Source organism: Panicum hallii, chromosome 8 (assembly GCF_002211085.1).
Source record: "Panicum hallii strain FIL2 chromosome 8, PHallii_v3.1, whole genome shotgun sequence".
NCBI classification, from domain to species: domain Eukaryota; kingdom Viridiplantae; phylum Streptophyta; class Magnoliopsida; order Poales; family Poaceae; genus Panicum; species Panicum hallii.
In genome coordinates, this window is record NC_038049.1 from 2,509,593 (window position 1) to 2,524,398 (window position 14,806).

The 14,806-nt window shown below is 46.8% G+C and overlaps 2 protein-coding genes across 4 annotated transcripts; both read left to right on the top strand.

Moving 5' to 3' along the window:
* Positions 1-2,552: 2,552 nt before the first annotated feature.
* Positions 2,553-7,743, top strand: LOC112901984 (exocyst complex component EXO70A1-like). Of its 2 annotated transcripts, none has more exons than XM_025970867.1 (13): positions 2,553-2,948; positions 3,044-3,139; positions 3,626-3,831; positions 4,001-4,234; positions 4,379-4,517; positions 4,597-4,809; positions 4,979-5,184; positions 5,725-5,925; positions 6,005-6,104; positions 6,746-6,831; positions 6,921-7,067; positions 7,178-7,332; positions 7,430-7,743. In XM_025970867.1, exons 1-12 carry the CDS (start codon positions 2,781-2,783, stop codon positions 7,293-7,295), a joined length of 1,914 nt encoding a protein of 637 aa, XP_025826652.1. In that variant the 5' UTR covers positions 2,553-2,780; the 3' UTR covers positions 7,296-7,332; positions 7,430-7,743. The 2 variants fall into 2 exon arrangements, with proteins under 2 accessions (XP_025826652.1, XP_025826650.1); XM_025970865.1 differs by having other exon boundaries at positions 2,555-2,948; positions 7,482-7,743.
* A 1,458-nt stretch (positions 7,744-9,201) lies between these two features.
* On the top strand, positions 9,202-13,486 carry LOC112903414 (MAGE-like protein 2). 2 transcript variants are annotated; one of them, XM_025972674.1, is made up of 2 exons: positions 9,202-10,213; positions 12,895-13,486. In XM_025972674.1, exon 1 carries the CDS (start codon positions 9,306-9,308, stop codon positions 10,209-10,211), a length of 906 nt encoding a protein of 301 aa, XP_025828459.1. In that variant the 5' UTR covers positions 9,202-9,305; the 3' UTR covers positions 10,212-10,213; positions 12,895-13,486. The 2 variants fall into 2 exon arrangements, with proteins under 2 accessions (XP_025828459.1, XP_025828460.1); XM_025972675.1 differs by lacking the exon at positions 12,895-13,486 and adding an exon at positions 12,094-12,882.
* The last annotated feature ends 1,320 nt before the right edge of the window (positions 13,487-14,806 follow it).

Genomic DNA, 14,806 nt, shown 5'->3' on the forward strand with positions numbered 1-14,806 from the left:
TAGCTTAGCACAAAACTAAAACGATCAAACAAAAACTTTGTCACTTTGCATTTGACGTCCGAAGTTTGAGTAATGAAATTTAGGAAACGTTTTACTCCGATAAACTGAAGTGTAGCCGCTGATTTTTACGTAAACTAGGTTCAAGAACTTCCGCCTCGTTTCGCAGCTATTTCCGCAAGTGCCTTTTGTAGAATTAACGTGCAAATAAACATCGATGGTTATTTGTAAAAAGCAGGTATAGCATGGTCGACCGTTGTCTGCGAATAAAAGTACCAAGTCGATCGAAGAAGATAGGACAGTGCGTTGTCAAACAAAAATCCTCCAATAAGCATGCACGAGAATCCCGTGACGCACCTCACCTCGTGCATAGAGTATACAGGGCTAAGCTCTTTCGGGAAAGAAAAAAGGACAGGCCGGGTTAAGCTAGATTATCGTCGTCAACTAATCACACTATAAATTTTTAAATTTGTGTGGTTGTTGTTCTTCCAACCCACACAGATCTCTCCCTGACGCATTTCAGGAGCTAGCCGTCTTTGTCACTACGGGTGCGTCGAGCCTCTCTTATAATTAGCCATTGATAACCGTATTAAATTCACAAATACTCCAGGTGGATTACGGAAAAAATAAAACGAGAAAATATCGCAAGTGATTAATAATCTGCAATACCCTAGAAATCCTCTCTTTTTTTATCTGTTGAGACGTATGTTGCCGACCAAACAAGAATTAGTTGTATATTTGTACTTAGTATCAGGAAAGCGTCATTTTCCTGATACTAGTAATACATAACATGACGCATATTGCACTTTACCCGCTCTTTTTTTCTTCTCAAGACTCCTGTTGGATCCTTGTTGGCATGTGTTTCGTCCGTTGCCTCATTCAGCTACGACCGTGACTCTGTGAGCTGCCTTGCATGGTACGGAACACAAAACAAAAAAAGTGCCTCCTGGTGTTGCAAAGGAGATCAAAAGTTAAGATGCTACCAAGCGAAACTTGCCAGCTAACCCAAGCTACTTTTCTTAAGCTCTAAATGAAGATAACATTCATGCCTGGCCATCACGATCACCATTTTAGCCCCCAACGTAACCGAGATGCTCATTAGTACACCTTTAGGCCTAATTGTTAGGGACTTGGGGTCATACTATGGGTTGAGACATACCCTTGTTGCAATAAAGGCTCTTGTCATGACTCTTGGTGGTTTACGGATGAGAGGATTGACACTGCCTCAACTATCAGGCCATCACACTCGTGAGCTCACATTGATCTGCTTCCATGCCACCGCAGCCTCTTTTTTGGTCTCTTGAGGTGTTTCTTCCTCGAGGAGCTCCTCTAAAAACTAAAAAGATGAACATTTTGCAATAATGATGAGACTGGGGCGAACCAAAACTTGGGCAATGAGGAGGAGGATAACAAGGGGAGTAGCCAAAGAGGATATATATTATTACCATTATGCAATGTTATTGGGTAGTGGTATCTGATGTGTACGCTACAAGAAATTCAAATATCCATAATGGTACATGACTAGGGATGCAAGTTATATATATTTTTAGATTATTGGGTCGATCTAAAATAATAATTTAGGAGAAGAGATGAACTAGAGTAGCATGCCATCGTAATTAATTAGTTAACTCAAAAAATACTATTAAGTACCCACTTACGTCCTTATATGTCGTAGAAATTATAGAACCCTTCCATAAAAGCCATAATGACATTTTTCCTCTACCAGCGTCACATAATTCTTAGTGACAAACGTTTAGTTCCTCTAGACATGTGGCTTATTGATCAGTCTGAAATAAGATGATCCGTCATGCAAATATGCATGGTCTCGTGGCAAACAATTCGTTCTATAGCGTGAGAGAAGCTTATCAAAAAAAAATATATTCGAATGACAAATAACAGCCATCACCGAGTTTGCTAACATATATTAGGCAACCGTCTTATAATTTCTCGATCAAAACATGCAAAAAGAAAAAAAGATATCCGTTTAAAGCCATCACAAGTTCACAGCCATTCTCATTTTGCATCGTAATGATCTTTGCTCGCCGATTGCTCATCAGTCTAGAATTCTCACAATGCAAATGGCCCTAGGGCGCACAATCCATCGTACACAAGATCATTGCACGCTCGAGAGCGACTCCCCCGGCCCCTCCATTCCATGATCACGAGGCGAAAACAACAATTGCTCGAATCATGAGGGTGCAGTTCCAAAAAGAGCATCTCAATATTCAGAACTGGATAAGGCACGGCGGTGGACCCGGTCCACACCGCGCGCGATCACCCAGGAGCATTCCCGTTCCGTTCGAGCAGCCGACACCAACAGCTGGCCCCACCCCTCTCCCTGCACCCACCCCCGATCCCATCCCGGAACGAATCACGAGGCTCCCCCCGCACGACGGAACGGGAACGGAAGGATCCACCGCCCACGCACGTCGGGGCCACGCCGTGCCGCCGACGGGCCACCCCGAGATCCGAGCCGTCCGTGGGATCAACGGTCAACGCGCGCGCACGAATCGCGGAGGCGTTCGAACAATTCCCCCCCGGGTCCTTCCTCCACGGCGACACACCACGCGTCGCCGCCGGCCTCCGGCACCGCCACCGAATCGCTGCGTTTCCTTCCTCCGCGTCGGTCACCGAGGCGACGCGCCCCCCGCTCTTCCAGAAGCTTCCAGAAGGGTTGTGGCCGCCCACCGAGCCGCCCTGCCCTTCCGAGGCATTCACCTTCCCGCGCCGAGATCTCCCCCCGTCCTCCTCCGCGCTTGATCTGACATCCGGGAGGAGGAGCTATGGCGGTGGGGACGCTGCCGCGGACGATGGACGCGCTGTCGCGGCGGGCGACAATGCTACGGGACTCGCTGCGGAGGAGCCAGGGGAACACGGACGGCATGGTCGCCATCCTCGGCTCCTTCGACCACCGCCTCTCCGCGCTCGAGGCCGCCATGCGCCCCACCCAGGCACGTCCGCCCTGCCCCCCGTCTCATCCACCACGCAGCTTCGTTTCCGTGAAACTTGATCCAGGGACGGCGCCTTCTGTTTGGTGGGGCTGCAGGTGAGGACGCACGCGATCCGGACGGCGCACGAGAACATCGATAGGACGATCAAGGCCGCCGACAGCATCCTCTCGCAGTTCGACCTCGCCCGCCGGGTGCGTCCGCTGATCCTCTGTCAGAATGCTAGCCCTCTACCTGAAATTGTGGTGAATTCGATATGTTTTCTCATGGCGTTGTTTGGATCTGAGGGCGAATATGCAAAACGCGGTTAATTAGGTTCAATGCAGGAATCATAGATACAAAATGAGTTCTTCCACCCAATCTGAAGGATATTGCTCCCATTAAGATTCTGTTGTTTAGGAAATTCAGTCAGTGATTTTTACTAATGTACGAGATTAGATTTGGTTACCATTTCTTCTTTTTTTTGGACGAAATATAGCATTTCTTCTGACTGGAATGTTTTGCATTGAAAAAAAGTTTTGAAATGTTAATTTGATTGCTTGCTGAACTCATTGCATTGAAAATTATAGTAACCCGGCTAGTAACTGCTGACTGTTTTTTTGTTGGTCAAGCTTCAAATCTAAACCACAGAATTTCGGCATCTTCACTTAGTTTGTGTAATGTTTGATTTCGAGCTTCAGGCTGAGGCGGCAATACTGAGGGGTCCCCATGAGGATTTGGAGAGCTACCTTGAGGCAGTGGAGGTGCTGAAAGGCATCGTTCGCTTCTTTAACTCGAATAAGAACTTCAAGAGCAGTGATTCTGTTTTGACTCATGTCAACAACCTGTTAGCCAAGTCTACTATGAAGATTGAAGAGGAATTTAAGCAGCTGATGAGTACATACAGGTAGGATTGTTAGCTTCCTGTGTGCATCCAGTGATGCAGAGGCCCACTCCTGAAATGCCGGCCTATTTATCACCTATCTCCCTGCATATTGCAAAAGAACAGCTCACTTTTGGCTGTGTTAATTGTTCGCATCTAAAAAATATTCTGTTGATCATCCTTTTCTTTTCAGCAAACCTATTGAGCCTGATCGCCTGTTTGATTGTCTCCCCAAGTCTATGCGGCCAACAAAAGGTGACCAGGAGGCTGATGGAGGCGGTCGCTCTGATTATCAATCCAAAGGCTTGGAGACTGCCATATACAGGACTCCAACGCTAATTCCTCCCAGAATATTGCCTCTCATGAATGACATAGCTCAGCAGTTGGTTCAGGCTGGAAATCAGCAGTCTTGCTACAAAATCTACAGGTAGGTTTTGATCCTTTTTTTATTATGGTTTTACATCTATTCTGAGCTAGCTCCTGCTAGATCGCACTTTTTATCCGCATATAGGGATTTTAACATTTTTTTTATATATAATTCAACTCAATCTATTTCCCCCTCTTCCTTCAGAGATTCCCGTGCTTCAGCACTAGAAATGAGCCTTCGGAAGCTAGGAGTGGAAAAGCTTAGTAAAGATGATGTACAAAAAATGCAATGGGAGGCTTTGGAGGCTAAAATTGGAAATTGGATACACTTTATGCGAATTGCGGTAAGGATCCTTCTTAAGATGCATTCATACTGTGTATATCCGTTTGTGCATCAAGCTAACACGTTATGCTTTCAAACAGGTCAAATTACTACTAGCAGGGGAAAGAAAAATCTGTGATCAGATTTTTGATGGCGTCAACTTTAACAAGGGCCATTGTTTTGCTGAACTGACAGCAAATAGTGTTTTAACTCTTTTCAGCTTCGGAGATGCTGTTGCTAAAAGCAAAAGGTCCCCTGAAAAGCTGTTTGTATTGCTCGACATGTATGAAGTAATGCGTGAACTTCAACCAGAGGTATTTTGGAAGCAACTTACAGAGTCCGCTTCCCAAATGTTTGACATACTTTTCTGTTTGAAGAATTAGTTGGTTCAGCTTTTTTGCTGTTGTGATTTTAAACTATTTGATTTTTGATTATGACAAATATGTCATTTACTAGCTTTGTTTGAACCTTTGTTTTTATCAGATTGACGAAATATTTGAAGGCAAACCTTGCACAGAGATGCGGGAAGCTGCATCAAGCTTAACAAAGCGCTTGGCACAAACTGCTCAGGAAACATTTACAGATTTTGAGGAGGCAGTTGAAAAAGATGCTTCAAAAACTATTGTTCAGGATGGAACCGTCCACCCTTTGACTAGCTATGTGATTAATTATGTTAAGTTCCTATTCGAGTAAGTATTCTCCTTTTGAATGGTCTGTCAAATTCATGGACGTGTAAAATTGTTGTTCACATAAATTAGACTAACATAATGTTAAATCATGATGTTAACCATGACTTGTGGGGCGTTATGATTATGACCTTCAGAGAATTATTCTGATTGCCATCTCCATTGAGGAGAACATATAAATAAGACTGTAGTTTTGTATGAAGTAGAAAGGATTTGAAGTGCCATAATTATAACAGGCTGAATAAGATTTAGGGAAAAATTTTGTACCACAGCGCTGAATAAGATTTTGCGGAAATTTGGATCAGGGAAGTTCTTTTGCCTATAGGCTGTAATACCTATGGACAAACTTATTTATAGCATCTTTTGATCTTGCTTTTGTCAACGAACGTGGGCTCTTTCTAGATTCTAGAATGTCTTTGGTTATGATTTAGTTGTTCTATTTTGGTTTGTTCATCATCGAGCAATGTATCCTTTGTTTCTTTTGTTTTCCTGCTATTGTTTCTGAAATAGCGCATGTAACAAATGTTACTCTGATTTGAACAGTTATCAGTCGACATTGAAGCTACTATTTCTGGAATTTGATAGTGGCACTGAGGCAGAATCTCAGCTTGCCGCCGTTACCACAAGGATAATGCAGGCCCTACAGAATAACCTGGATGGAAAATCTAAACAGTATAAGGATCCTGCATTAACTTACTTATTTCTTATGAACAACGTCCACTATATGGTTAGATCTGTTCGCAGGTATGTTTATATTTACAAGATCTGTATTGTACAATATTCTCATAACCTGTTCATTTAATGATCGCTTGTGTTGCCTCAGATCAGAAGCAAAAGATATACTTGGTGATGACTGGATTCAGAGGCATCGCAGGATTGTGCAGCAAAATGCCAATCAGTATAAACGTGTTGCTTGGGCAAAGGTTAGTGGATCAGCAAAATCTCTTTATACCATCTTACTTTTCTTTTTGGCAGCATAATGTTAGATGTGCGAACCTTGTTGGCCCTTTTTTGGGAATGAATCTTTTTTTTTTTGGCTTGATCATACTGCTGTTTTAATATTCTTCAAGCACTAGCACTCTAATTTCTGTGAATACAATATGGAGGCATACATGTGGATTCTATCATAAATCATATAGGAGGGTATAGTAGTGCTCCTCATACTGGATACTTTCATTCCAGTTCGAATTTTATAAAGCTGAGGCTGTGCATATAAAACACATCTCTACTTTGTATGGTCTAACCCTTTAATTCAGAAATTGTAACGTCTGGAAGTCTCTCTTGTACGCCCACTATTAAGGAACTCAATGGGAACACATTCAATTTTAACTGACTCTAGTACAGCAAAAATGCAAAACTTGTGGCAATGCTTGGATGCCGAGGAGTTAATGTTTCTAGGCATTTTTGTAGTCTATCTTTGCCTGGCAAGGCATTCTTTCATTTTCTGTGGAATCGTGGACTCTATCACTTAGTTAATATGTTTGTTATGTTTTATTTGCATGATTTTACATAGCTACACATCAAACTACGCTTGATTGTAGCTTCTCTGCTTTTGTTATTTTAGATTCTTCAAACACTTTCTGTTCAAGGCGCGGGCAGCAGTGGTGACCTTAGCAGCAGTGGAGTCTCAAGAGCTATGATCAAAGAACGGTGAGTACTTGGAGGCATCGCTGTTTTAACGGTTTTGCACAATAACAGAAATCAGTAATCTCAAACACCTATGCCTTTTTCCTTGGCAGGTTTAAGTCTTTCAATATGCAATTCGAAGAGCTTCATGCCAAGCAATCACAATGGATTGTACCTGATCAAGAACTGCGAGAATCCTTGAGGCTTGCTGTAGCCGAAGTTCTGTTGCCAGCCTATAGATCTTTTATCAAACGCTTTGGGTACATCATCGAATCATTTCTTTAGCCCCCTACGAACACAATATTTCCTATCCAAGCGATTTGCTACATGTAGTGCTGTTAAGATGTGACACTATCTTTCTGACTTGCAGCAATCTTGTGGAGAACAACAAGAATCCGCAGAAGTACGTTCGATACAGCCCAGAAGCGGTGGACCAACTTCTAGGCCAGTTCTTCGAAGGACAGCAATGGGCGGAGCAAAAGCGCTGAGCACGGAGAGGGACAGCATGAGTACAGCCAGACGCCAGTAAGTTCCAGAGCACAGCCCAGATCTTTTTCGATGCAACAACCAGGTCTTCTTGCACCAAATATATAACATAGTGACATAAACGTTTGCTCCGCAGAGCACTACCTAATTTTCTTCTTTCAGAAAGCATGCCTAATTTTCTTTTTCAGCATTTGGGTGGCTGACACGGCAAGTTAACGGGTGAAAATGTGCTGGTGACGTTTTCCTGATGGAGGTCTCAACTGTATCGTGGCATTGACCTGAAAAGGAAAAAGAAACCTACATTGTGGGTTCACAATCAGCAGCTCGAATACTAATCCTTCGCTGGTGCTGTAGAGTATGTTTAATGAGTATAGACCTCTCTATGGCAACAAAACAGTTTCCTAAGATAGATGATAGTTGGATCGGAATGGCTTAAGCCTAAATTCAGTATGTTTCACGAGCATAGAACTCTGCTGCAATGAAACACTTCCCGAAGACAGGATGATAGTTGGAATCGGAGTGATGGCTTAAGCCTAAATTCAGTATGTTTGATGAGTATAGAACTCTGCTGCAAGAAACAGTTCCCTGGGATAGATGACAGTTGGAACTGGAGATGCACAAACCTAGATTTAGTATGTTTCATGAGTATGGAACTCTGTTGCAAATGGTGAAATGAAGCAGCCCTAGGATAGATGATAGTTGGAATTAGAGCGACGGCACCAACCTAAAGTTTACACGGTAGTTGGGGCGAGGAAGAAGGGAGGTAATGCTTTCCTCTTCCTTTTTCTTGCGAATTGCGGTCCTACTCGAAGGAGAATAAAGCAGGACACACACGTTTTGTTGCTTGGTGCTACTTTCCTCGTTAGATAGCAAGTGGCGGATCAGGTAGGGTTTGCAGTTAGCTTCACTATGACGCCACGGTTAAGGCAAGGTCCATTTTCGCGTTCCTTTTTCATCATACAGTACACCCTAGCGCTTGTCCAGAGGGCCAACCTGACTCTTGAGCATCGCCTTTTTTTTCGCGATGAACACGCCGATGGAATATGTTCCTAATGCAGTGAAGTGCTGGAAAGATAAAAAGTGTGAGGGTGGTAAATCTGCAACTCCCTGCCATCGATTTCTCCCTTGGTAAGAGTAAACATGGTGTCCGTCTGTCTTCAGCGGACTACCACCTTGCTTCTTCGAATAAGTAACAACGTAGGCGCACCATCACTGCCCTGTGGTCACTCCCACTTCACCCGTGGTTGGCTTCGTGGTAGCTATGCCGTACTCACAATTGAAGCCATATAAAGCGCATTATAATGGCCGTCTTGTCGACACTCGTGGTACCACCCATCATTCATGCTAAATTTGTTGATCCATCCTACCTACAATCAATATTTTAAATGTAGAAATAAAACCAGAAAAAGTAAAATGTTTACTTGCCGCGTCTTCCACGCGGCGCCAAGAGCATCTCCAACGATGACTTCTCTTCCTCCTCCCGCCGCCGCTCGCTTTCTCCGTGCGCCGCCTGCGGACTCCCCTCCGGCCACCCAGATCCGCCCATGGTGCTCCAGTTCCACCTTACTGCCGTAATGCATATTTTCACCTCATGTCCGCTTAACTACCCCGCTCTAATCAACAGAGACAGCTTGCTAAGTCATTGTGCTCTTCCATCCTAATTCCTGTGCAGTCCAAATAAACCGGAGGGGGTAAAACCGTAAAACGGAACGGGATTTATCCGCCCCGCCGCGTGCGTGCGGATCTGCGGCTCCGGGCTCCGGCTACGGGCTACGGCACTGTCAGTAGGAACCGACGCGCAAAAGCACGCACGCGCTGTCCGTCCTCGGCTCCGCCCTCCGCCGCCGTCTCAACGTCTCACGGGGCTCACCCCACCCGGTTAGATCCCAAATCACCATCACACCCCACCCCCCCCCCCCCACCCCCGTCGCCAAACCCCACAACGCCGCACCAGCCAGCTCTCACCGACCAACCAGCGCCACTCCGCCGCCCGCCGGATCCAGCGATCCGGCATGCAGACCTCCTCCTCCTCCCCGTCGTCGTCCTCCGCGCACCCGCCGGACCACCCGGTCTCCAAGCCCCCGCCCCCTCCGGCGCCCGCCATGGGCTACCCCGCCAACCCTTCCCCCAACGGGAACCCCGGCGCCGCCGCCGCCTACTTCGCCGCCGCCGCGCCGCCTCCCTCCGCCGCGGGCGCGCCCAACGGCACCGCGGCCTTCGGCGTTGCGTACCGCTACCCCGCTCCCCCGCACCACCCGCCCCCGCCCTACCACCACTACCCCTACCCCCCGCCGCCGCCGCAGCCGCCCCACCACCACTGCGCGCCCCATCCGCCGCCGCCCACCTGCCTACGCCGCCTCCTCGCGGCCGTCGTCAGCGCCTTCCTCCTCCTCGGCGCCGCCACCTTCATCGTCTGGCTGCTCCTCCGCCCGCGGGCGCCCGCCTTCTCCCTCACCTCCCTCGCGCTCTCCCGCGTTGCCTACTCCCCCTCCAACTCCTCCCTCTCCGCCTCCTTCGACGCGGCCCTCCTCGCCGCCAACCCCAACGCCAAGCTCTCCGTCACCTACTTCTCGCCCCTCGCCTCCGTCTCCTTCGCGCCCTCCTCGCCGATCGCCGTCGCCTCGCTGGCGCCCTTCAGCCAGGGGCCCGGGAACACCACCACGCTCGCCTTCCGCCTCGTCGTCGACGACGCCTACGTGGGGCCCGACGACGCCGCCCCGCTCAAGAGCGGGGGCGGGGGCGCCGTCGGCGTCCAGGTCAGGCTCATGGCCGTCGCGGTCTTCGACAGGGGGGGCTGGCGCACGCGACGCAGGGTCATGAGGGTTATGTGCGACGGCGTACAGGTGGTTTTCCGCGGGAAGAATTCCACCGAGGCAGCGTTCAACGGCCCGCCGAGACAGTGCGATGTTGTGTTGTGAAGGTTAGTAGTCCTGCTGATTTACTGTCCCGTCATCTATTTGTATGTCTTAATCGTACTTGCAGAATCGAGTCAGTCAAGTTTTTGTGTGAACTGTATGACTAGCATTGTCTTAAGGTAGTTTGATTGTGAAGTGGCAAATTTGGGAATGTCAAGGGCGGTGACATGTTGGAGTCAATTGTCAACGGCAGTGTGATTATGGCACTATAAATAGAGAAAAACACAATAAAAAGCCCAGATGATGTTTGACCAATCCTGGTTCACTAATTTTCTATGTTAAGCAACAGAGAAACCTGGCAAATCTAAGTCGTACTAAATAGTTCCTTTTGATTTATTAGAATCTGTTTCTCACGCATAGTCAAATAAGGAAAAGATGAATACAGAACTACGCTGATGGTAGGATGATGCTGTGACGCCAAGTGCCTGGTTGCCTCTTAGGTGGGCTAGGCCACAGTTAGGAGTGTTTCAATGGAGAACCTGGCAAACCTATAGCTATGGAGTTCTAAACCTTTGAGTTTGGAAAACCTAGATGCATTAGTTACCTTTTCCATTTTTTGGGAGTCTTTTAGCCATGCCTGGTGAATGCGAAACATCATTGGAGTGCCAGAGGCTGGGAGTTAGGAGTGTGTCAATGGAGAACTTGGCAAACCTATAGCTATGGAGTTCTAAACATATGAATTTGGAAAACCTAGATGTATTAATTACCTTTTCCATTTTTTCGGAGTCTTTTAGCCATGCCTGGTGAATGGGAAACATCATTGGAGTGCCAGAGGCTGGGATTTGCTGATGTTTGAGTGCTGCCTTGGTATAGTTGGCCCTACTAGATTTTGTGTACATGGCATGCGGTGTTTTAAAAGGCATAAAAAACTACATTGGCGCCTAGCTACGAGTCAAAGCGTCAAGGTCAATTAGGTAGGCTAAGCGGCTATTTGGTGTTTAGTTGGATGGTGGTGCCATTTTGCCAAGGCAGTTCATATGAAGCTGCAGTGGTAGTAGTGCCGTTTTGCCAAGGCAGTTCATATGAACCTGCAGTGGTGGTGGCTGAATCACTTAGGTATCAGTTGTGTTTGCCAACATTTTTTTTACTCCCCTATTTTCTTATCTATGAAATGCCTAGTGAAAAATTTATTACAACTTGAATTAAGCTATACTTGGTAAAATTTTATTCATGATCCATACCTGTAGTTTGGGTTTCAGACCCTTGCTTCCAATCAAGATGTACTGGTGTTTAATTTTATTCAGTGAACTCTTAGCAATATTAAGCTAAAATTCGTGGACAGTAAAAATATTAGGATACTTTTGGTTGATGTTTCCCATTTAGGATTGATCATAGTTGTGGAACTGCAGACCTTGGGTAATGCAAATCTGGAGTTGAATAATGGCAGCATGAAGATAATTCTTTAGAGGAGGTGTGAACTATTCACCATTTTGTGTCGTGATGGATTGCACTATTGAAGGATGTAGATACTTGCTGTGAGCTTTATCGTTTAGTGCTGGGAACTTGTCACATTAGTATTAATCTTCACCAACTTATGTTTAGAGTTCCTTGTAATGACAAACTGTGAGTCTTGGGATTCTCAGATTACGCATTGTTTAGAGGCCCCACCTCCTCGATAACTATGAGGACAAAAGGAACCAATTCCATGAATCAGATGCACTAGTAGCTTTTGATCTTGTACTCTACTGCTTGCATTTTTATCTGTTGATAGTTCTACTCGGTTGGCATGCGCATGGAGATGAATGCATCAAGTTCATGTGACGCATCGTGAAACTGGGTTTTTACATTGATGCTAAAATCAGGGAAGAAAGAGTGGCCCTTCTATGATTGTTGCCTAGAAAGGGCATAAAGCCACGACGCTAACACGCATCCATTTTCTTGCCAGATGCACGATGCCTGAATTCCATCCTGTTGAGCAGTAGTTTGCTTTGCATGGAAGTTAGTAGTGATAGGAGGCAAAGAACAATTAAGCATGAACTGAAGCTTTGATAGTCCATTTCCTCATTCTTCACAAATAATGTGGGTACTGTTGTATCTGCTTGCTAAATATTTAATTCAATTCAAGCTCTGAAGTTTGAAGGCATTGCTTTTGCCTGGCTTGGAGGCCATATTGGTTGGTTGACACAGACGATGTTTTCACATGTTTTAGGTGTTGGGTCTTGGTAACTCTGCTAAGTGCAAAATGCATCCACATGTTTGCATTTATGCATCCAGTAGGAAAACAGATAATGTAGTGATTCCATATTTGAGCTGCTTTCTTTGGCACACATGTTTACTGCTGTAGAAGAATCCATGAACCACTGCCTAGGTGCTATCTAGGAACCCTAGGTATAGATATCTTTCTTCTGTTTTTATTTTCTTAATTGCTTGCTCTTTCTGTCTTGATTTTGCCACTCTTGTGTTTTCTTTCGTGTTGTGCCAATATCGAGTATGGTACTCTTCGTGCCTGCAGATCTCCTTTGTTGTGCATAGCGTGCTACTGAATACTGATTCGCTTCCAGGACAATATGTTGCCAGCAATCACTGTTGTCATGTAGCGTCCAGACTATTAAGTCTAAGCTTGCAAAACTTCAGTTGACATCTGTCGAGTAGTCCACTTCTTGCACACACTACTTTTTTCCCCCCCTGGCCTATGCACCCACTTTGGTATCTAGACTGACCTCCTTATTTTGTTTGCTCTTATCAGGATTCACAATACCATGTTGGTTGACTACTGGGGGCTGCTGATCGGAGGGAACTTATTCCATAGGTACAAGAAAGCTAACTGGCGCTACGAGATGATGTATTGGCACTGATTTGATGAGCCTGGGAAACCATGGTTTTGCCTGGCTGTAATAGAGTAGCGAGCGAGAGACTTCTGAAATGATTTGTGCTTGGTGGGAATACGTATCTGTATCTATGATAGCTTCAACACGAATGGTTGTGAGAATCATGGCAAGAATGATTGCGCGTGGTGGTTACTTCGCGTGCACTATGGAGCCTCATGGGAAATGTACATCGAGTGACTGCTTCAAAGCAGAAAAGTTTCTCCGGCATGGATGGTTGAAAGTTGAAACCTGCGGTTGTCACTCGTATTGTTCATCAACTGCTCTGCATTACCTTGATCGCACCTCGACAACTCTACTTGGCTGATTGTAAGCACCTATTAGAGGAAATGTATACTGTCCCTGGATTAAGTGCCGGTGGTTTGAAGTAGCTCGTTTCTTGTGCAGTGCTACAACTTTTATAGAAGTTAATTGCTTCATGAAAGACAGGAATACACCACCATTGTTGAGCTTCTTGGTGGTAGCACCGACGCTGTTTGGCACACCCACATGCCTAATCGAGCCTACAGTATCATGTGCCCATGCTGGGGCGGGTATCCTGTATCCTCCTTGGTACATGTCCTTTTTGCAATAATCTGGCTGTACGCGAATGATTGTTTAGCTGTTATGAAAGCCTTGTCCCCAAAATTATTCTGTTTGGCACCTGTCTTCCCTCGTCCTGTCCTTTGTTGCGTGCCTGATGAAAAATTCTGTGAGATGCATCTTTGGCGTTGCATCGCAGCCTTGAACAATTTGTATTACTGTTAAGCTCGCCAACAATGCATGATTGCACAACCTGTTGCGGTTCACAGATCATCACCGATTGAAATTAGGGCCGGCTGGTGGCCTGGCAGGCATGCTGATGATGATTCTGATTCGTGCAGTGACCCCTGCTGCACCCTGCTCATGCTATGTTTCTCTTCTCTTCTCCATGTGCCTTAAACACACTGGGCCTGCTGCCTGTTCCATGAACCACCGCTGCTGCTGCTGCTGCAGAACATGGCCACTGCCCACACCATGCCGCCTGCATCATCTGCAAGACTGCAGCACTGCATTGCTCGGTCTCAGTAGTTTATCGTGTCTTGGTGATGTGAACGGTGTACTGCAGCCACGTTTAGCTCAGTTGCAGACTTGCAGTGCAGGCTAGAGCGTCATCATCATTGCTGCCGCGGTCATGGTTCGCCGGTTGAGCTTTCGACGGCCATGGTTACGGGTGACAGGATAGGGGAGCTGCGGCCGAGGTTCGATGACCAACCAAAAACGCCTTGGAGGCTCGGATCACTCTGACCAGAGGCGCTGATTTCTTTCAGCTGGGCACTCGAGATGAGCCTCCGTGTTTGGTTGGTAGGTGGTCTATTGCGAAGAAGAGGACCCTTGGGAGGGATGGGTTTGGCGGTTTGGCCACAGGGAGTACGAGTAGCAACTAGCATCGGGAAGGAGAGCTTGTTGGGATCCGCTCGCAAGATCGTCCTGCGTGTCGGGTTGCGGCGTAAGGGCGATCGCGGGAGGCTTCCGTCCGGCCTTGGGATCGGTGGCAGGGTGCTGGCTGGATCCCTAGAAAGGTTGGTTGGTGGGGGCATTGCCTGGGGTTGCCCCGCGGGGATAACGGTCTTATCCTCCTGGAACTGTACTGGACGGCCCTGTTGAGACTTGAGAGAGCGGGGCAGGGTGGCGAAGCAGCAGCAGCAGCCGAGGTGGCGATCAGGCGCAGCTCGCCTGCCACGCATCCCATCGCTTGGCGGATGAAGAGAGGGCGGGAGGCAGAGGAAGGTCGGCGTCAACCTTTCTCCCGCC